At 39.6% G+C, this 23,918-nt stretch overlaps 1 protein-coding gene across 4 annotated transcripts in view; it reads right to left on the reverse strand.

The window, feature by feature from the left end:
- Positions 1 to 23,918, reverse strand: part of AFF2 (ALF transcription elongation factor 2) — a 470,121-nt gene that overhangs the window by 134,595 nt on the left and 311,608 nt on the right. For 2 of the 4 annotated variants that reach the window (XM_087427393.1, XM_087427392.1), the window contains exons 5-7: positions 22,962 to 23,048; positions 17,586 to 17,622; positions 17,264 to 17,297 (exon numbers count right to left, since the gene is read on the reverse strand). In XM_087427393.1, coding sequence (XP_087283519.1) covers positions 17,264 to 17,297; positions 17,586 to 17,622; positions 22,962 to 23,048 — 158 coding nt within the window. The remainder of the gene's footprint in view (positions 1 to 17,263; positions 17,298 to 17,585; positions 17,623 to 22,961; positions 23,049 to 23,918) is intronic. The other 2 variants (XM_087427395.1, XM_087427394.1) reach the window with 1 other exon arrangement.

Consider the following 23,918-nt stretch of genomic DNA (forward strand, 5'->3'; position numbering starts at 1 on the left):
AGGCAAAAAATTAACCCCACAAATAAAAATTTCAATATTTGAGTTCCTCTATATTATAAAGTAGCTGTTATAATATATTGCAAATACAATCATTTAACCATCTCTCTCTCTACACATTTTACAAGATGCATATTAACTAATATTGAGTATACGTCAGGCATAAATACAAAGAACAATATGTAATTGGTGAAGGCAGAAAGAGCCAACTAATCAGAACTCATCTCTGCTACCCAGCAATATTTTGGGTGCTTTCATATCCAATCAACTAATAATTATCTACTATCAAGTCTTGGATAATGTGAATGAGATAAGATATAACGAAAATTATAAATCACTTGTTATGTTATATTCATTATTGAAAATTGTGTTCAAAACTAATGTTTAAGTCAATAAAGTAATTAAAAATGATAATTAAATGGAACACTATGTCAACAGAAACATCTTTAAGAGTGTAGATCAGAAGACCAGAAATCCCAGGGTAGGGCTTTATACCAGTTTAACTACCTAGTAAATGCTCCTCATAATAGGAGATCTATTATCAAGAAGGGCACATTCTTGGCCTTGTTGAAAATATGACTTGGCTATTTAGGAGGGAATGCATCAGCCCTGGCTTATTGGTGCTGATAGAGGGAAGCAGCACACAGAAAACCAGGGCCAAATGGGAAATTCTTTCCTCTGGAGTCTGGATTGTGTGTGATGCAAGCTCTCCCTCAAAATTAAAAAAAAAAAAAAAATATATATATATATATATATGTATATATTCTGAATTGTCTTTTTTCAATCTAACATTCTGCAAGTTTGCATTTCAAAAACGCATTCCCACAGAGGGTGGGGGGAAGAGAGCCCAGGGCTGCCAGCTGGGGAAGACACAATTTGAAGTGGACAATCCACAAGCTTAGATTTGAGAGTTGACTTCATTACCACATTCTCAATAATACCAGCATTCAGAATGGTCTGAAACATCACCAGGATAATAGGACTATTATCTCTCTCGGCAATATCTAATAAAAAGCTCTTAAGCACATCCAGTCCCTGGTTTTATAAAACATGGCGGCAAATTATCTCCCAAGAATGTTCAGTGAGTATGCAGCGTTTCTTTCTCTATTCAGCCAGCTTTTCTCCTCACAGTGAGGGAAGATGATCGGGGGATCAGAGTCAACCACCAAGGAGACAACTTACAGTTGCAGGTGGTCATGGAAAACACACGTGCACGCGGGTGCACACACACACACACACACAGACAAAAGGCTCCTCACAAAGAAATCTTCAGGGTGAAAGTTCGTGGGATTTCAGAACACCCTCCATATTATCATTACAAAAATAAAGTCTCCGTGATTTCTGAATACAAATTATAATTTCACTAAGCTGCCTAAAAGGGACATTTGATTTAAAATAGACTTTCTGATCTGGTTGGGCAACTAAAGGAAAAGTGGAGTGGAGTGGCAAGATAAAAAATAATGAGCATCTCCACTTCAGGCAGATATTGAAGCTGAGTCTACATATGCACAGAGAACTCTGTAATGAAGGAGTGATCTAGATGGGCACAGCCCAAGTTATTCCACACAATATTGACAGATATTCTGGGAAAAAACTCTATGGCCATGTCAGTTTGGGAAACACTTCATATTCTACACCCTTCCTGTAGAAACACAGTGAACATTAGCATATTAAAGGCTCAAAGAAGTCCGACAATGAAAAGACTTGTTAGGTTATTTTAACCCACTGGTTCCCAAATATACTGGATCACAAAAATCCTTTTTTTTCCTGAATAACAATTAACACTTCATGGTAACTATTTCATGGTAGTATTTTATGGTAAATCACTTAGGAAAGGTGAAATCTAGATATTTCATATCTAAAATAATTTTGCCTTACGCATCCACATAATTAACAGGAAAATGAGGTTATTTTCTTTCCCTCTGAATTGGGAAATCACATCATTTGCATGGCATAAATAAGACCATACAGCCAAAGGTTCCAAGGAAAATTGTTTGACATTAATAAGAAAATTTTTTAAAAAGCACAGTAAAAGCTTGATTTTCACTTAGAAGATGAGAGTCAATGTACTAAAAATCCCGAAATAATCACCCAGCACCACATTCATGACTCTCCCACTGACCTGCCTCGTGGTCAAAATTGAACGCAGAAATGGGCTGTCTCTTTTGAAAGTTGAAAAGCTCAACGTGTTCTTGCAAATTATCTGATATGACTACATTCAAAAAAAGTCTGAAAATAGTGCTGTACAAATAAAAGACCAAATATTAACCCCTGTATAATCAGCTCAGAAAAACTTTTGGTAAAATTGTTCAAGCTGAATTCCATATGAAAGTTCAAACCTGTGTTTAGCGAAGTTATTGGGTGAGGGCTTTAAATGCTTGCATTTACTTCAGGGGCTGTTTATTTTCATGCAGAAGGAGACGAGTTTCCCAAAGTATCATCTTAGAAGAATAGAGAATTCACATGATGTAAATCTCTGTATTGCTGTAAATGTTCCTGCAACAAGGTGCGGGGAGGTGTGTCTTCTGCATTGGAGATGTGCTTATAGGTCCTGCGTGCACAGATCTCATATGATTTTGCACAGCTCAGCCCTGGCTCCCTTTTCAACGGCATTTTGCTCATTCAAACTGATGATTTCAGGGAACCTTTCCACATGGGCTGCTAGGCTTCTTTAGAGAATTCTTGTTCTGAGAGATGCTATGCCATGTCTCCGGTTACTGATCTGTCCATGTCATGATGGTTGTGAATGTTCTGCACACCAAGTATGACATTCCATTTCAAATGTTACTAATGAAAACTGCTCTAATTTTCTCACTAATTTATTGTTAGATTTTCAGCTCATGGAATGTGTCCATGAACCAGGCAAACTGAAGGGGAAAGAAGGGACTGAAGGATTAGGGTCCCATGAGAACAAGAACAAGGCCGTGTTTGACTGACTGCTGCTGAAATACGGCATTTCACTAATTATGAATGAGCATTATGGAACTACCTCTGAGGCAGCCTGTGGCATCTCCATCTCTACTTGTGTTAGCAAAAGCTGCTGGACTATAAATAATTAATATTAATGGTGAGCAAACTCTATAAACCATGGACCCCAATTTAAAAAAAATATATTTTTACCTTTTTATGCTATACAAGGAAGCATTACTTTGCACAATAGATTTGTTTCCGGAAAATGCATGTAAATTGATGTTTTGAAAATCAACCCATATTGTAAACGCATGAGATGAGCTTACTATTTAGGGAAAAGCTGTGGTGAATCATTTTCAAAGTGAAGGATTCTTTTTAAGGATGAAAAATTACCTTTTTATCTGTTTGGAAATATATGCTAGAATTTTTGTGACAGCCTTGCTTCAAGTGGGAAAACATCTATATATGTATTTTCTTTTTCTCTCCCACGTAAAATTGTGAGTTATAATCATTCAGTGATAACCACCATGCAGCCAAACTACACTGTAATGGAGTGGGCACATGGATGTGCATTTTCTCCGTTTTTTCATTATGATTCATCTGCTTTGTCCCTTGCCATCGTTTGAAAAGGAGGAGTTACTGAAACGCTGTTTATGAGAAACATTGCTTTGAAACCTTTCCACATACCATCATTTACATTATTGGAATTAAACTAAGAAAAAAGTTTTATACCATAGGTTCAAATGTAGGAAATTATTTAATGGCTTTAAATTGGAAATGGTTTGACATGATCTGACGTGCATAATGAACTGTCTCATCATACCTCATCAAACGTTTTTTACATGAAATTAAAAGACAACAAACCTGAATTCCTGAATTGAAACATGATTTTAAATGTCAAGTGACTTTAGTTTGGATCTAAAAGTTTTAGCAAGAGCAATAGAGGGACATATGCTTAGGCCTACCTCCTATTATTCTACAGTTTTGGAACAGGGCTTCTAGGAGCTTAACATAAAACTTTATGCAAAGAATGGTCTCTGAGAGAGCTGCTTTTCCACAGAGGTAGCCTCTTAACCAAGATAATTCAGGCTGTCCAGAGAAAGCTCACTTTCTAGAACATGGAAATTCATTTACTTGTACTGATATATTTATTCTACCTACAGTTTCAGTCTCTTACAATAATAAAGGTGCCAGTAGTAAATACAATGGGTGTCAAATTCTAAACTATATGACATATTGGAAAGATTTCATTGAACCTCTTTGATTCTATTTTATAGTTAATTTGTGTCGCATTCAGAATCAAATTGTCAAAGACATCTCTTTGCTCAGAATTGTTATCTTCTAAAACTGTTTTAGACCTTCACTTACTATATCACTTAACTAAATTCCTTACGGTGTACTTTTCCTAGCAAGGCAAGAAAAAAGATGAGTCTATTGGGTCTAAAACAGACATTCTAAAAAAACACACAAATATTTTTAAACAGTGCATATCTACTTTATGGCAATACTCTCTTAACTCAGTGCTTAGGAGTAAGGGAAATAGCACCTCAGTGGATTATTTTTCATAGTTCATTCAGCAATGTGTTTACTAAGTCACTGTTACTACTACATGCTTATATATTTTGATATACAGTATGTTCTACAATAGTGTGTCTTCTGAGATTTCATTCTTATTTTTAAAACCTATTTAAATGTTATTTTACCTTCCCTCCCAGCAAAAACAAGCTTATTTCTCAAGGGATTCATAGTCAACCCTGATCATAATTAAAGGCAGAGTCTGAAATGTCTTTTTAGACCCAGGAAACAGAAGCAGATATGCAGCATAAGGAATGATCTGCCCAGGCAAGGGAATAGACTGTTTATTTCACAGAACGGTGGGGGCTAGTCCATGAAACTTTATTCACATGTTTTCTTATTCAGACGAATCCCCTTATGCATGCAAAAAATTGGGAATTCAGAAAAGGTTTCTGTTCTACCTGATTAGAAAACTGCCAACGTATTTGTTATAATATTTCAGCAGCAGTTATTCATATACAGGTTTCCCCCACTATCCAAAAGTAGAGTGTGCCTATGAAAGCTTTCACAAGCCGAAATGGCGTAAAGCAAAGAAGTGAATACCGTTAATTTATATGGGAAAAATTTCTGAGCATTCCCAGACCCAAAAAATAACCTACCAATATAGATCAAGATAAAGCACAGATGCTCACAGACACAGTTCAAGGCTATGCAGGCCTGATGCTGAGTGTAGTTCCCGGGGAAGGAGCTTGGAAGCTCCACTCTCGGTGCTTGGGGCGTGCGCTGCCTCTATAACAGCTCACTGCAAAACAAATGCTGAATGCTATTTTCACTTTTTGCCTTTTTTCATAAAAGCGAAAATTAGCAAAAACGGGTACTAACGTAGGTCTTTTGGAAAAGTGAAGTGGTGTAAAGCGAACTTTCGGATAGTGGGGGAAACCTGTATATGTGAACCAAGCAATCCACAATCATGACTCAGGAAATTACTCCAGAGGTGATTCCGCAAAAGGTGAGAGGCTATCCTGGGAATCAGGGGCAGAGAATTTTTTTGGTCAAACTCTGGTCCTCTGTTGTCTCTGAGGAGGTGTTGCCATTTCCCAAGACAATTGAGTCCAGGTGGATCGTGGGATTGGACATTCCATGGGTAGGCAAGAAGGCCAGAGGTCAGGGGTCCCTTACTGGAATCAGCCACGTTCAAGACATGAACCCACTGTTATTGGCTTCCAGAACTTAGTTTCAATTTATGAACCTCAGTTCCTCCTGTGTAAAATGTGGGTAATAGTAGTGCCTGCATTTGATTGGGTTGTGAATATTTAATTAGCTAGTGGATATAAAACACTCAGCATAGTGCCTGGCACTTAGTAAGTCCTAGTTTCTATTTTTTAAAATAATCACAGAATTGAAAGTATAGTTGTGGTTGTGATAAGATGCTGTGATGAGCTCCAAGAAGGGGAAGAATGTGCCTAGTACCAAAAGTGTATATATTTAAGACATTTTAGCCATTCTTCATTTCTATCCTTGGGGGCTGGAGTAGGTGAGGCAGCAGAGGAAATGCTCAATGTAGACCAAGTTTGCTCATTCTGCAGAGGTCTTGCTCCAACTGGGAACCTCCGGGACAAATCAAGGAATGGAGGGAAAGGCTCCCCAAGTGGCTGAAGATTGCAATGTAGTGCAGTCAGCACTGAATCAGAGCACTCAGTAATAATGATAGTACTAATCACAAGCATAATTAAGAACAATAGTTAATGTCTATTGAGAACTTCCTATGTACCAAGCACTGTGATAAGCACTTCAATCACTTAGTCCTATAATATAAGTGTTATTACTATCCCTATTTTACAGATGAGGAGACTGAGTGATAGGTTAAGTAACTTGCCCAAGATCACACGACTAGAAGATGGTGGAACTGGTGGAACCCAGGCAATCCGTCTCCAGAGCCTGTCCACTTCAATCTCTATGTCATATTGTTTTCCATGACTAAACTGTACACAGACACACACACACACATGCATACACTCATGCATTTATATTTCTTCTTATAATACTACCTTTTTAATATGAATTACAGAATATAAGAATAAAATTAATCAAAATGTTAATATTAATTCAGAATAATTGATACCTGGATCCTTCCTTCACTACCTACCAGTCACTCAGTTACATTTTCTTGTTATCTATTGTGTAGCAGGTCCTCTACCAGTTGCTGAGGAAACACAGGTGAATCCATACCACCCCATCCCTAAGGAGTTCACACACTTGTGAACTTACTATGTCAGTAGAGCCAAAAGTGCTGCCGCCTGAGGTTCTACAGTCCTCACAAGTGGAAGACTGGTGGTATTTGTTTGGTGGGCTTTCCTGGGCATTCCGTGGGTTTGGAGGAATATCATAATTCAGTCATCATTATCTCAGTCTCCTCAGCACACAGACTAACCAAACAAGAATGAAGAGGCTCTCAAGGGAGGTGAGAGGCAATCTACCCTCAGGTCTTCAGACAGAGCTATCCATCAGTGGGGGATGAGAGTTCCTGTTGCTCCATAGCCCTCACTCCCAACTACCTGATAATCTCCAACAGGCTTAATATTTGCTATCCATTGTGTGGGAAAGAGTATGCCAACTTTCTCAGAGTGAGATGATCACTTCTGGTCTGAAATTGCTCTCTTCAGAGAGTTAAAGACACATTTTCTATGTGTTTCGTAAGAAACACCCATTAAAATCCTGTCATGAGCAAGACAAAAAAGAAAAAAAAGCCCAATCAAGTAAAAAAGAATCCTGTTATAGAACCACAGACATAGCTCACAACTAATTATAAAGCCAGACTCATCGTGATGTGCTAGTCTTGAGAGAGAAATGCAAAAAGGAAGGGCAGATGGAGAATCCCTGGACTTTCAAATGCCTCCATCTCTCATCCTACTCTGAAGTGAGATACTCTATATTGCTTGTTTCATTTCCCTGGCTTTGGGAGCATCAATGTGATTTCAAGCTCTTTCTGCTACTGGGCAAATCAGTGACTGCTTGCCCTCTTGATCTGAAAGTCTGTCATGTGGCTGCTCTGCATTCCCCTACTGCGCAGAGCCCTGGGCACAGCAATCTGTGGTTGGAAAATGGCTGCCATTTGGACCCCAGGGCCACTGGGGTTTGCCTAGGATGGACCCCCAGAAGTATCTTCTCTGAGTGTCTTTACGTCTTTACTGTGCATCTTGGCTTCCTGCCACCCTAAATATCACAGTTCTTTCTGGATAGTATAAATTGAGCTGAGGTTGATTTAAATTTCACACAGAAAACAGCTTTGCTTCAAACCACAGCCATTTTTTTATGTAAAAAAGAAATCCATCAAGATATAATCTTTTCGTGGGTATCCCCGCTTCAGATGCACAACCTCTAGAAGACGGAAAGGCAGATTATTTCAATTAAGAGGCTGTCACTGACCATTGTAAGCAAACTTTCTTCAAAGTTCATGACAGCAGTGACTTTAAAATTTCTTAGTGACTGTCATGATCTAATTTTCAAGGTATGGTTGCCATAGTAGCAACCTGGAATCTTAATCCAGTAGTAAAGGCCAAGACAGGTCATCAGTTTCAGGTCCTCTTCAATCTTAGAATAAGAGGGCACCCCAAAAAAGCACGAATATAAGGTGTGGATCTAATTTCAAATTCCATTCTCTGAAACAGTGAGATTGTAAAACATATGTGATTTTTTTTAAGTTTTCATATTCTTCTACAAATGTTCAAACTGTCACTAAATCGAATAATGATATGTTGGGTGTGAGTAGGTGGGTGGGAAAATGCACTCACTCTTCTCAACATGGTGAAACATGCAGAAACATGCCGAGGATACCTAATCTAGGTAGGAGAGGAGTAGTGCACATAGCAATTGATTTCAAGTCAATTGCTCTCTGCTGGCATTGGGAGTTGATCCTTTGATTCAAACCAAATCAACACAACACTTGTGAGAAGTAATGGCGGATATTAATAAATAGAGCACTCAACCAGGAGTCAAGAAGCTTGGAATTCAGCCTTGGCAACACTATGAGTTGTGTGAGCTTGGGCACCTTGCTTAAGCCATCCAAGCAGGACTCTCCTCACTCCTAACATGGGGAGATAACTATCGTGAGTAACTGACTGCAAAGCCCATTCATGAACTCATCCGATGGCAACACAATTCACTATGGAGTTTGAGTAATTGTGCATGTCCATTTTATATATGATGAAAGAAAGGCTCAGAAAAGCACCAAGTGACTTCATCAAGTCACATGACAGGAAGTGAGAGAGCTGGGATTTGAGCCACCCAGAAGTGGAGGTCCAGCAGCTGAGGTCTCTCAGGGGCAATGACAACTCCCTCTTCTTTTCTCCTGGCTCCAAGGATTGAGTAGACACCAAATGTAGCAAACATAATGATACGTGTGGAAACGGAAAATGTTACAGAACTAGAAAGTGTTATTATTATTATCAGTGTCATTTGCCTCCGTACTCAACAGTTGATAATTGTTCAATTGAAAGTTTATATGAGTGTGGCAGATATGGTATAAAAAATAAAAGTTTGGGATTTGTAATCCAAGAATCCTAGAGTGAAATTTTATCTCCTCCAATAACTACCGATGTGCTCTTGAGCAACTTATTTAACTGCTCTGAGATGAAATTTCCTTCTCCATAAAATCGGTTTAATCTCACAGAGGTGTTGTGAGGACGGAAGGTGACGAAATGAGTGAGCCAGAGAAGTGGCACAGTGCAAAGAGCACCAGGCAGGCCTGCTTTCCAGTGTCAGCACTGGCACTGGGATGTTTGTTGGGTGTCCTCTCTGAGCCCTTGAGAGATCGCCCTGGGAGTGGTCATGATGATGACAGCCCATCTCATAGAGTTGTTGAGAGGATGAAATCACTAATGCTTATAAACTGTTGGCCTCAGTGTCGGGCATATAGAAGTTGCCTAGAAGTGGTGGCTATAATGAGCCAAGCACATTGCTCACATGCAGTTGCTTTGCTTCCTTTCTCTCTGTACTATATGACAGATGAAAATGATTTTGGAGAAACCTACAATGATTCTTTCAATTTCTAGATATCCTAAACAATTTCTAGATATTACGAGTATTCAGTACATTTTTGGATTTTTCTCTTGAAAATCTGGAAATATTACATGTAGCTATAATATTGAGATATCTATCTGGGATTAAAAACAGTGGGCACCTTTGCAGAAGTGAGTTCACTCCTGAAAGTAGGCAATGGAGATGGCAGAATTGTAGGTTGGCTCCTCTGTAAATCATTACTTTCCACTCCCTTTTCCAGCACTTTGCTCTCGCAGGCACCCTGGAACCTTAGCCAAGGACCAGGTGGTATACTAGGGGTTGTACTGGTAGATATTAGGTACCAAGATCCCATAGAGTAGCAAAAGAAAATAAATGTTGTTCATTTGGTTTTTAGAAGGCATACCCCAACCGCACCCTACTCCATCCTTCTGTCCCATCTTGGCAGCATATTGTGAGATGTCAATCAAAGAGCTTTGAGACCTTTTTCTTTTTTGGTCCTCATTATTAAAGAGGATAGATGAACCACAAAGAAAGGCATTTGTCAGATTTCTCAAATGATTTTACAGCTGTAATGGTGCAAGCATCTGTGGTATTGTACCAACACTGCTTCCCACTCATCAGTAAAATGGAAGTGCTTTTAGCAGCTCTGAGAAGGTGTCAAGAGCAGAGCATTTAAACAGAACGTTCCTGATAATGTAATTGTAGCAAAGGATCTGGCTGTTTGTGAAATACTTGATAAGATGGAAAAGAAGAATGAATACTTTAAAAGCGGGGTGGATATTCCTTCTCATCTACTCCAGTCTGAGTTGGGTTTTTGTTTGTTTGTTTCTTTTTAATTTCTAAGAATGATCCATGGGGCTTATCTACACTGCTGCTATATTTTCTTCACCTGGGCCTGGAAGACTTGTCAGCGGTCTGATTGATGAGTTCTGGCCCTGCAGCCATCTGGGAAATCTGGGGACAAAGCGGCATGTTCTAATGGGAATGCAGGATCCTGGCTTCCAGTCCCAGCTCTGACACTCCCTAGCTGGAGGACTTTGGGCAAATATCTTCCCCTCTCTAAGCCTGGTTTCTTTTCACCTGGCTATTTAACAAGATTGCTTTGACACTTACATGAGGCTAACACATTGTGTGAAAGTACTTTATAATAATCAACCACTGTGCACATGAAAAGTAGCTCTGGCCGTAGCATTTTACAATCTAGTAACTGAAAAAAGAGTGCGCAAGTGTGTACACGCATCTTATTAGTTCAGACAGCATTAGATAGACCTGATATTCTGAGATACAGAGTATGTGCGTGCATATGTGCATATGTGTGTGTTATCACAACATCATGTTCAATTATACAACTGGAATTATTTTGACTTTAGTCCCTTGCTTATTAACTTCAGTGTCTTCCACCAGCATTATTCGCTTCACTCCCAGTTACTGTTCAAAATGTCAAGGAGAACTTGGAAATAAGCCATTGGTTGATAATATTGGGAATATTTTTTTAATTATTTCACTATGAGGATATAAAGCAACTTTCCAATTATCAAACACATTGGTAAGCATGAAAGGTGATGGATGAACCTCTCGTAAAAACAGACCTAAATATCAGTTCTCTTCTTTTCACTTTAAATTGGCAAAATGGAGATTTCTGGAGAGGGATGTTGTTCCCATCGCAGCCCATTGAAATCAAACTTATAGGGATTTCGTGTGGTGGTGTAAGTCCCTTGCAGGCACGGATCCTTCTGCCTCCCCAAAGGGAGCATCTCACAGGCATGGTGACACAATCTGGCTGCAGGCCCTGAGCTGAGGATGGACCTGTGCTTGCCTAAAGAGAGTCCACGTCGACCCATACAGTATATATGAGACCTAACTCAATGACAGTATTCAGATCTAATACTTTCCCTGCTCTAACCCAAAATGACATGGACCATTTTGGCCTGCATTGTGGTCAGCCCACTTAGGCCTAATGCCTGGGCAAGATCACACCGGCCTTCAAATCAGTAAGGCCATCTCCAAAGTGCCTGTGGGATGGCTTCAGTGTAGGTTAAGAGCATGTGCTCTGGAGTCTGTTCTATTCTGGCTTTGTTACTGTGGCCCTTTGGGCAACCCAGTCAATGTCTCGGCCTTTGTGCAATGTAATGAGTGTGACTCCCACGGGCTAGTTGTAAAGAGAGAAAGTGTCTGGCACATCGTAGGTACTCAATAAATATGAGTTAGTGAGGTATTGGTGCTATCAGTGCAATGTCTAATCTTTGCTAACCTGTGAGCTCCTTGAGGGAAGGATGTGTGTTGTTTCACCCTGAGTTACCATGGTGCCTCATGCAGAGCCTTACACACAATAGGGGCTTAATGCATTTTTGTTGAAAGGAATGAAAGCTTGAATGGACGAATATAAATATGAATGCAAATCAGATAGATAGAAAAGAAGAGATACTTGATTTTTCCCTGAGAGAAAGAGAGAGAGATGTTTGCTTCTAATTATAGAGGTGTCTCGAAATCCACCTGAAACATACAAATCTCGGGCATGTGAACAACAACACAAAAATCAAATCTGATCTTTCAAGATGTATGCTAGCTGAGCCAAAACATCTATGTTTTCAGCTTTTGTAATGGAAGTGGAAATCCACAGCTCCCGTCGAAGAAGTCCCCGTTTTCAGTCTTGGCGCCTGTCAAGCACCAGCAGCTCCAGAGCTTCTTGACGCGAACATTCCAAATGCCAATATTGCTTGTTGTCACATTAGCCAATATACAATCCTCAAAATAAAATCCTCTTGATGTCTGATTACTCTTCTTAAGGACCTCATGCTGATTCATTTCAAACTGTGAATTACCTTTAATTCACAGCTTGAACAGGCTGCCAAATTTTGTTTTCTCTGCTCCCAGGTGGCTATCCCTGATGCAGTGGAGAACTTCCAAAAATATATTAAGTCCTTAGGAAAAGTTGGCAAGCTCTGAGATGCAGGGCATACAAGACAGGTTAAAAGCAAGAGCTGGTGTGCGTCTCGGTTTGAAAATCGGAATGGCTGCAAGTAGTGAAAGTCACCCAGATGATCAGTTTATTAGGAGAGTTTAGTTTGGCTTCTGTATGCCTCAAACTCATTAGTAGTATTTCTAAGTTCCAAGCACCAAAGCATGTATTCTGAGTAAGAATTAATATGATTAAGAAAATAATGGCCATTTTCCCCTGCCTCGTTACACAGTCACTTTGCTACCGAAATTGTATCTAAGTAGCAGACCAAACACCTACTTAAGGGAAGAATACATGAAATTGCTAGAGATGAGGGTTATTGCTCTGCAATGAGGCACGTCAGTTCTCAAATCTCAAATCAATCAGACTCTCAAAGGAAACGTTTTGATGATGAAAGTTTTGGTAGAAGGATGGTCAGAGTTGTAATGAATGTGAGGGGTTTTTTTTGGTAAAAATAAAATCTTGAAATTCATCTAAAAAATAATGTAATGTTCGTTGTTGGTTATAACGAACTGGAAAACATTTCTAATAATCTTTCTATTCTCTATAGTATTTAAATCTTCATACCACATAGAGAACAGTTGAGAAATAATGCTTTATTTAAAGCAATTTTGACCCAGTTTTGTATCATCTAAAAAAGAGAGGTATAATTTCTTGTGGGACTCCTTCCCACCAACTTCAGCTCTACAAGTTTATTTGAAGGTTGTGTCCAGGTTCAAAGGGCCAAATTTGGTGTACCAAATCCCTGTACTCATCAGATCCTGTGAGGAAGGGCAGCCTGGTGGAAAGAAAGAGGGATTTGAGCCTATGCAGCCCTCAGCCTGCATTCAAGTTTTCCCACCAAGGAGTAGTGTAACTTACTTGGCCCTTCTGTGTACTCAGAGCCAAAATACACATTCAAGAAGGGTATGCACATTGTCTTCCCACTGCACTGTGCACACTTCACAGGGAGGGACTGTATTCTAGCTTTTCTTTTCTCATCTGTAAAATGGGAATAATTTGAAGCCCCTCCAGGATGGTGGCAAGCATACTAGGGTGATGTATGTAAAAGCACCTGGCATGGGCCTGGCACATGTGCTCAGTAGCACAATGATTATTGTCTGAGACTTCTGCCATTCCTGTGATAGTATAATTTCCTTTCCTCCTAACTAGTGCTACAGCCAAGGACTTGTTCACATGGCATGTATATCCGTCACTCAAGAGGGAAACTGAGGCTGGCCCCAACTAGTCTGTCTCCATAAGGCTTTTCATCAACTCTCTGGGTCCATGGCTGGGATGTTTTCAAACCTGTAGCTAATACCGTAAGTGGAGGAACTGGTTTTATGGCAAGGAAAGAAGAGCATTATGGCTACATCTGCCTTTATATTGGGCTTTTATGGAAACCATCCAGGCATTCTCGACAGCATGGCTTAAAACACAGGAGCTGCTTGATTAAAAGGGGGTCTGGATGGTTTCCAACTGGACAGAGTCCAGATGCTAACAACCAAGTATAACAAAGGAACTGCATATTTGGAGCTGCCATCTTCTCAATAGTACTCACAAAATTAGCTAAAGTCAAGGACTGACTAGATGCATACCCTTGAGTTCATGTATGCTGTCTGAAAATGATTCTCAGGGCAACTGAATACATCTTATCTGTTCCTATTTAGGATGGCTCATAAAAGACCAACAAGGTTATGTATTTTTGTAAAGGCACTGTACTGACAAGTAACTAACAAGATGTTATAATCAAGTAGATGAAGCAATCCAACTCAACAAAGAAAATCCAAGTTCTTTGGGCTTGGTTTCAGTTTTCTCCTCCATCACTTCTTAATGACTTCATTAAGAAACAAGAAACTAACCCAATGTCTAGTGTGTCCATTCAATCCTGGAATTTTGTAATTGAAATAAATTGATCTTTTAGAAGCAGAATGGACATGATATTACTGTACAAATATACAAGTCTATAGCCTGAGAAATAAGATTTGACCTTCATAAGCCCATGCCCCACCCTCTTTTTTGGGACAGAGACCTATTTTGAAGGAGGCTGGAAACTCCATTGGATTTAGAAGACCTCAGTGAGGCCTATTCCAAGACTGAAATACAGCTCAGACTCATATAGGCTGAGGGAAACAAGAACTGCTGGGTCTTCTTTCCTCTGGAAATTATTAAGGGTTAAAGTTAAATGCACTTTTATGTTGTCAAGTTTAATTACTAAAGAGTATAACTGTTTACATTTGAATTCTGACAAGTGTTTGTGTGTATACCTGTACGTGTATATGTATGCATGTGCAAATTAATTTGTTTAATTTCCCTTACGGGGCTTTATCTGTATACTTTGAAATAAAAATAAATTCCCCCATGATTTAAACTCACATCTTCTGAATCTTACATCAGTGCTTTCCCCTCACTACCATAACTGCCACAGAGCAGAGACCCAAACCCAGATCTTGAAACTCTCCCAGGCCAATGCTCTTGCCTCATGGGCAGTCAGGGTCCCAGCTGGACCCGGTAGGATGCCACCCCATGGATGGAGACACCACAAAAAGCACTGTGTGTCAATGGAGTATATTGAGTGAGCAAAGACCCAGTTTTCCAAAAGGCCAGTCATACTGCTGGGGTCAGGCCCAGAAAGAGCAGTGACTATCAAGAACACAGAGGGAGGCTGGCTGGTTACCAGCCTGCACTCAGGCGCACTTGGGCCAGTGTTTTCAGATCTGTTGCCCATGCATACAGTCCTAATAGACAATTCAGACTCAAATGGATGATCTGTATTTCATCAACCAGAGAAAAGAGGCCAAGATGGAGGAAACTAATAAGCACCCCAGTAATTAAGAGATTATGTTTTATAAGACTCTCAGCTCTCTCTACTGCAGTAAGTGGACGGAGCATGTCCAGGACATTTGCTGGCCTTGGGAAGGTGGCTCCCCTGTAGCAGGGCTGACTTAGGGTTGCTTCCCACCAAGTTCTGGTCACCAGCAGTCTGTCTATACTCAGAATGTTCTTAGTTACCTGGAGGATTACTCTGCCAAATGGAAAATCCTGGAAGCTGGCTTAAAAAGCACAGTGTAGTAAAATGTGGGAGAATGATAGTAATGACTAAGCTGATAATAATTTGGAAGCTAAAAATAAAAAAATAATTATTATAACTCTGATCTGTCTTGTGTTAAACCCATATCCTACCATAAAAAGGGAACTTATTCCAGCTAAAGTCTGATGGACAATGCTTGCACTTTAGATCAGTAGCTAAAAAGAGAGCAGCTCATTCATAAAACTGACTCCCTGTCTTCTAGTTTTATTGATGCTTCCTATAGAGAACCTTAGTCCTATTGAACGCACTACATACCTCTGTGCTATGAAGTGCTGTTCTCTGGAAATGCAGCCTCCAACTACAAACCACAATTGGCAAGTTTATTTCTGTTACTTACAAACTATTGAAATGTCACATTTTATGGTCTATATGGAAATCAGCATATTTCACAGCTGGAGCCTAATACTCTTGCTTTGGAAGCAAGGGCATTCTACAATGGGAAAAATATTTTTTATTTTTTCATGTTTGGAAACATTCGTTGATTTCCTAAAGACACAAGTATGTGTGTGTGTATGTGTGAATTTTATTCACTTTTTAATGGGAGTGGGACAAGGTAGGAGGATAAGATCTATTGTTTACTAGCATAACAAGGGGAAGGGCAATTCAAAATGTGATTAACGGAAAAGCTGAAATGAATAATATCAAAGATGATTTTGATTTCCATATAATTTGATCCTTAAATCAGGGTTTTGGTTTTATTTTCCCCCTCTTTTTTTTTTCACTTCTTTAAATGGAGAATTCTTGGTTGTTGAAATTGAACTTGGAATTAGAAGGCAGAGATCACGCGAGAAAACCAAATAAGAGGACTGGCGATGGGGTGAGGGCTGTGGGGGCTTTCCTGCTCAACAGAACCAAGAACATGGAAATGCCACTGACTTGCCCAGAGCCTCTGTCTATTTGGGAGTCATTCCCAGTTGTTTTATGCAATTATTCGTGATATTCCAAAAGATGAGCAATTCACTTCAAGTGTGCCATTAGGCCACTTGAATGTTATAAATTATTTCATTTTGAAAATTTTCAAGTATGTGATCATTACTCACACAGAAAAGTCGACTTCCATGTTCTATTATTAGGAATGAAAGAAGTTATGAGAGAAATACTCCCTTGATATGCTCTTGGACAAATGTATATTAGAAAATCTACAATAGTTAATCTGAGGAAATTGGTTTCTCCATACCTCTCCTTCAGTTAACATTAACAAAAAAGAAGACAGTGCTGAGTGAGTTGCAAGGCCTTGGCTTCTGAACTTCAACCTAGCATCATGTAATCTCTTATTCCATCTCTTCCTGGCTGCCCTTGTTTGTCTTTAATATACAGTCACCAGATGACCTGCAAACAGCAAGGTCTCAGGCTGACTGGCCATAGCAATCCACTCAACATTTCATGTCTAATCATGGCCGCTTAGACGAGTCCTTTCTCCATCCTAGTCAGCAGTGGCTGACTATTGCATATAATGATGCCTGTGGCTAAAGTTACGCAATGCTCAAACAACTAGTCAAGAATCACATTTGTTTTCATATCCCAGGTTTTGACCCAGCCTGTGCCTACAACATTAGAGAGTCTAATGGTGATTTCATTCCTTTTTACTGTTACTTGCTTATCATGGGAAATCTCATTCTCTCCTCTAACCCAACTCCATATTATTATGAGTCAAGGTTCATATTTACAACAAGCAGGAGAGAGAACAAGATTCGCTCAGCACTGAGGCACCATTTCCTTGCCAAATGCCCTTGAAGAAGCCTGTTTTGGAAACCAAAGTTTAAAAAAAAACTCACGACTTGAGTGATACTGACTTTGTAGAAGCTCTGCTGGTCGGGTCACTCCACTCTGAAAAGAAAGGGCACACACAATTACCATCCGTGTATTCTACTGTCAGATGATTATTCTGAATTAAATTGGTCTTCAAACATGCAGCTCTTCCAGTTACACTTTTTCACAGCATCCTGCCATGAATAACAGATGAAAAAAAAAGGAACTAATTGGATATATCACAATATGACTTTTTGTTATTGTCGTTATTTTATGTTTTAATGATATTAGGTAGGCAAAAGAAGAAGGTAGGAGAGGAGAGGATGTGAATGTTTGGACTAAGAAGAATTTTTTAAAAACACCTACTTTGTAAGGTGAATCCTGTGGTCAGATGTTGGGATTCCTATAAGGAAGAACACACACAATACAAACATTAGTTAAATTATATGAGGGGAACAAAAAGTGTATCAGTTATTGCTGAAGATGTAACTTGATTAATGTTTGCAAATAGGAAACCGTTGTGAACAATTCCATTAATGAGGCTTCTGTCTATAGTTCTATTTGAAGGATAAGCATTTGCTAGCCAAACCTGCTGCAACATGACCATAACTGCCATTTTGTCAGAATCATAAGTAAGACTGATATCTGTTTGGAAATGTGTGCAACATGGGAACAAATGACCCACATGTGTGAAATTCAAGTGTATAATTTCTCACTTAGCTAGGCAATGAGGCCTCTAAGGAAGGAAAGGGGACTGAGTTCAAACAAACAAATGATCGTGGTTTGTGTAGAAGTGTAAATAAGACCGTAACTAATAGATTTGCTCAGTTGTTCCATTTTATAGAAACAACTCCCATTTTCTACCTTAACTGTGACACATATGCAATAGATACATCTCATTTTCACAACAGGAGTGTTCTTAAAACTTCATTACAAATTTGCTGAAGTATAGGAATCAGTTTGAAATATGCTAGTGGAGTGCATTATTCAAAGGGATTTAAATTTGATTTGAAAGTCACCCTAAGCACAATTTATTCACTGTTTTGAAAAATCCGGATTTGCACACATCAGGCTTTCTGGGAGCATGGCACACCTGTGTGGATCCTGACAAAACTTGCAGGCAGAGCACTACGATGATGTACATGGCACGCACAGCACTGCACGGATGGAAGAGAGAATATCAACTGCAAAGCAAGCATTCCCAAACTGGAGACGATGAATTAAAAAATATAAGAATTAGTTATATCAATCACTGCTGCAAGTCATCTACTCTTTAAGCCTAATATTGCCATGCTATTGAGTAAAAATAGGATCACAGCATAATGTATCTTTAAAAGAAGTAAGCAAGAACGATAACACTGTGCTTTAATTGAAAGTGAACTTTTCAATCTATTTAGCATTTTTCTGCTGCCCAAGAGACTAATCTGCTGACAAGATCACCACTCCAGAAGACTACCATAAACTCCACAAGAGATGGAAAAGGCCTCTCAACTAAAGAGCTGTCACAAAGCCCATGCAGTTTGTTGCTCAAAGGCTTCTGTACTCTCACTGACAGAGAATTGACTTTTGACAACAGACTCTAACAAGCTTGGCCATCTGATTCCCACACCTTAGCAAATCATAAATGGCGAGGAAGGGGAAACACTTCTAGAGGAGCAGCCACTAGGAATATTGAGATATGAAAACTGACAGCACGGGAGGGCAAAGAAAATGACACAGCAAAGTCACAACTTAAAAAGCACAAGAGTCTATGGCCACTTAATATAGAGGCAAGCATTCCTACCCACCTTAACAGCTCCTGAGGGCACAATTACAGCACGGTATAATACTATAGCATAGTACAATCACTGATGCTCATAATAATGTCTAAGTTATCAAGAAAGACTAAAGCATGTTCAGTATAATTTTTATAAGAAGTCAGAAAAATATTAATTACATTTCATAACGATCTTTATTACATGATTCCTATGGAAGGACAACCTTTGGTTATCCAAGAATTTCAAATATCCAGAACACCTCATCTCCCAGAGTTCCAAATAAATGAGTGGTGGACCACTTATATATCCTTAACTATATACCACTATTTCAACTTGTTATTTTTTTAAAGGGATTTCATTACAATTGTATCGGACAAGTTTGGGCTTGTATACCATTAGGAATCAAATGATAAGTTCCAAAGTCAAATAAACCGAATATCTGATTAGAGAGTGAAACATGCAATCGGTCTTTGTAATGGTCCCAGAAATCTAGACTGAATTTTTAACCTTCATCCAAGTATTCTGGACTTTAGACCCAATCAGTTGTTCAAGGCATCAGGGCAGCGATGCAGGAAACAAATTGAAGGGTTTTGTTATTTACTGAATTTGAGTCATTGGTGTTATGCATTCTTGATACAGTTTTTAATGTTAAGCTGGGTAAGACTTCTTAAAACCAGAATTCCAAACAAATGAAACACCTTTGGATATTACCCAAGTTACTTTACATACATGCTCAACCTGAATTGGAAATAGCTTGGCTGTGGAAAGCATCTGCATTGTTCATGCAATAAGTGTTGATGCATGTAATACACATCTTTAAGAAATGTCTGACTGTGATTTGTGCATTTCTTTCATAGACATGTCATATAAGTAATTTTAGTAGTAGAATATAATGACACCAAATTGTTTTCACAAACTTACGTGAGGCTATTTTAAGTAATAGCCTTGATGATAATCCTACTATCAGAGGCTTTCATAGGATCTAGATTCTAGAGCAGGGGTCAGCAAACTTTTTCTGTAAAAGGCCAGATAGTAAATATTTTAGGCTTTGGGGGGCATAGAGTCTCTGCCATAACTATTTAACTCTGCCATTATAGGGTGATAGCAGTCATAAGTAATACATAAATGAATTAGTGTGGTTGGATTCCAAGAAAGCTTGATTTATAGACACCGAAATTTGAATTTCGTATCACTCATATTATTTCATATCATTCATACTATTCATGTTCTTTTTCTGTTGAAAATTTTAACCATTCAAAAATCTAAAAACCCATGGGCTATAGTTTGCCAACCTCTGTTCTAGAGGATGTTTACCTCCATGAAGCCTTTACTAAACTTCCCCTGAAGACATTACTAGCTCCCTCAATTCTGCTTAGCAATGTACCCCTTTGTGAGTTTTTCCATTTTCTTCGAGGAAACATGGCATTTTCAATTTGGGATTGACAAGTAAACTTAAGTAAGTTGAGAATTTTCAACTGTATCTGTTTTTATAAGTTTACAGCATCATAGACTATTTGAATTGAAAAATCCATTGGGATTACATAGTACACAAATACACACAAACACAAACACTCACAGACACAGTACAGATAGGTAACTGAGGCTCAGAAGAACTTGAACAGGACCACATAGCCAGCAAAGGGCAGAGCCAGGATTAAAAGCAGCCAGGTCTGCAGCTCCTAAGACAGCATCCTTTTCACTGTGCAAGCTATGTCACGGATGTAAGAAATGGATGATTCCTGAGAGGGTGGTGTCACCTAGTTCTGGTGCAAGCACTAAGGAAAGGGCGATCAACTCAGTTACATGTATTTACTGGACACACTCATGCTTTGAAAGATGGAATTTGAACCTGGGCATGTGTAAATCTGTGTGATAAACACATCGCCAGAACACTTGGATCTAAAGACTGGTTCCCTCATTTATTAACTGGGTGATTCTGAGCACACTACTTTACTCTGTGTCTCAGTTTCCTCCTCTGTCAAATTATCATTCTCTTTGGGTTGTAGTGAGGATTGAATTATTTATTATATATTAAGTGCTTAGAATGAGGCGAGGCACATCACAGCATTATACGTGTTGTTGATGTCATTATTGTTATTTAAAATTTACTTTTCTTCCAAACCAACATTTTGGCAGGAATCTAGAGAAACAAAAGACTGGGTGTGGAGCCATCCTGGTTTCACCATTTTATCTCACTTGCTTCTACCTTTATCATGGGGTTGATGGTAGCAGAGATAATTGGCAGAAAATGTAAATCATGCCTGACTCCAAATTGTGCACTTACTACAAAAGCCCATTTAAATAACCAGTTCTATTTTACACACTTGTAAATGTCAAAATTGCGACTTGCACAAATTATCTCCAAAATTGGAGAACACAGCTGAAAACACTGCGATTGCTGTACAAGTGCTGGATTCAATGCCTGAAACGGCTGAATGGATCCCTTGGCTGAGATGCTAGGGAGAAGGATACTGAGCCCAGGGCAGCCTAAGGAGAGAGAGTGGGGACACAAGAGGGAATGACACGCACCCGGACAGGGACAGAGAGGGCTGCTGCTCACTTAGTTCTGACCTCTTTCTAAGGTGGGAGGGGATGATTAAAGACAGTTTAGGCCAACGTTATTGTCGAAATCATGACCCTAAAAACTAAAGGATCTGATTAGGTTTCTCCTTCTACAAATAAAGTCCAAACTCCTTGGTTAGTATTCAAGGCCTTTTATAGAGATGCACTTATCTCCCCACTCCCCATCACACAAACTCTGATTCAGCCAGTGGAGACCATATCAGTATGGATCACACTGTGATCCCTCCTCTCTTCGTGCCTTTGCCCATCCTGTTCTTCTGCATGCAGTGCTCTTCTCTCGGGCCCTTCTCCACCTGTCAAAGGTGTAAGCATCCTCCAAATGCTGCCATCTCTGTGACACTTCCTCAACGCCCCAGGGAGTGTTACATACTTCTCTGAGCCTTTTATTCTCTATGAAGACACTTTCTCTGTTGCTTTGTCGTTTAGCTCATAACACATGGAGGGTTTTTCTTCATCCCTAACTTTAAGTCTATTGTATGTCCTCAGTAAATGGTTTCTGAATAAATGGATGGATGGATGGATGGTTAATTGGATGGAAGGAAGGAAGGAAGACATTTTTTCTTCCAAAGTGTGTTATTAGAATAGCCATTTTTTAAAGGCATTTTAAAAACTGATCATAAGGAAAAATTCTTACTGGGAGCAGGTGAGGAAAAATTACATTAAATATTTGACAATAGAACTTTAGAAGAAAAAGTTCGGTCAATATGATCAGTTGGTGTGTAAAGATCTGTCTGCTTGTGAGCAAGGACTGGAAAGTGATATACAAAAATGAAAATTGATCCATTCGAGTGAAGAGTATAGGTATTTTTTTGTGTGTGTGTGAGGAAGATCGGCGCTGAGCTGACATCTGCCAATCCTCCTCTTTTTGCTGAGGAAGACTGGCCCTGGGCTAACATCTGTGTCCATCTTCCTCCAGTTTATATGGGACGCCGCCACAGCATGGCCTGACAAGCGGTGAGTCAGTGCGCTCCCGGGATCCGAACCGGCGAACCCCAGACTGCTGAAGCGGAGCACGCGCACTTAACCGCTTGCGCCACCGGGCCAGCCCCAGGAGTATAGGTTTTTTAATTTAAAAAAAAACTTGGATATTGTAGTTATATCATCTATTTGGTCTTTCTTAAGGGATGAGTTCACGCCTCTCTGATTCATGAGCTCTGGGCACAATGAGTTGCCCAGTGGCAATGCTCTAAGTAGTATGATACGCATGCCAGTATCTGTGCGCATATTCTCTTAAAGACTCTATTTCAATAAAAATATCTATATTAACATCCCAGAGGGCAAGAGAGGGTCTCCATTTTATGGCACTAGAACACCAAGGCCATTTTTATTTTTAAGAATGTAATTGGAAGATTGGTATAATTGAAACAAGATAAAGGAAAATGGAGGAAGGAAGATAACTGACCTGTCCTTGGATGGAAAATGTGTTCTGCTCAGAGTTTCCAGGAGTATGCATGGCAGTGAGAGGAGCAGGCCAGGGATGGGTCATCTCCTAATGAGGAAAAACAAAACAACTTTATTTGGGGGCACTTAGAAAATTAAACACCTTCTTGGCACAAAACATACTAGGTTCTTTATAAATACTTACTGACTTAATTGGCCTAATTTTTCTCGAGGGGACTTAAAGTCATTTGGTCCATTCTCCTGCTCCACACTGATGCTTGAAGCCTACCTGCAACACAAAGGGCCACCCAGCATCCACTTGCACATTGCCAGTGACAGGGAGCTCACTACTGCTTGAAGCAGCCTGTCCCATGTTGAGACAGCCTGATCAGACTATTCTTCCTGGTTGTAAGGTAAACGCCTGTCTCCCAGGAGCTTCTACCTATGGATCCTACTTTGTAGCTGCACAGAACATATCTCCTCTTCCTTTGCATGACAAGCCTTCAGCTGTTGGAAGACAGCAATCCTATCCTCTGGTGTTGTCTTTTCTCCAGGCTGAGACATTTGCAGCTCATTCATTCATTTGTTGGGAACCTTCAACTTTTCTTCTAATGCTTGAGTTCTGCATTTTATGACTACCTTAGATGCTCCCAGGAGGGATTCCCGATTGCCTGGGGCTCTTCTAACTCATGGTAGCCTGTTTCAGGTGTGATCTGCCAGCTCAGGGGAGGGCAGCACTGTCACCACCCGCATTCTAGATACTCTGATACTCATTTCTCTTGATGTAGCCTAAGAGTTAGTGACAAGATTACACACATGATGTTGATTTTTTCCATGCAAAGATGAGGCAGCTAAGGAGAATTCTTTCTCATTCAAAAGAAGGTTACTATGTGATTAGTGGCTCTGTTCTGCCCCGCCATACATGTAGTGTATTTGTGAGTTCAAGTCTCAACATAGGAAAAGCCCCTCGGGCTCCCAC

Source organism: Ceratotherium simum, chromosome X (assembly GCF_057802395.1).
Source record: "Ceratotherium simum simum isolate JZ-2026a chromosome X, ASM5780239v1, whole genome shotgun sequence".
NCBI lineage: Eukaryota > Metazoa > Chordata > Mammalia > Perissodactyla > Rhinocerotidae > Ceratotherium > Ceratotherium simum.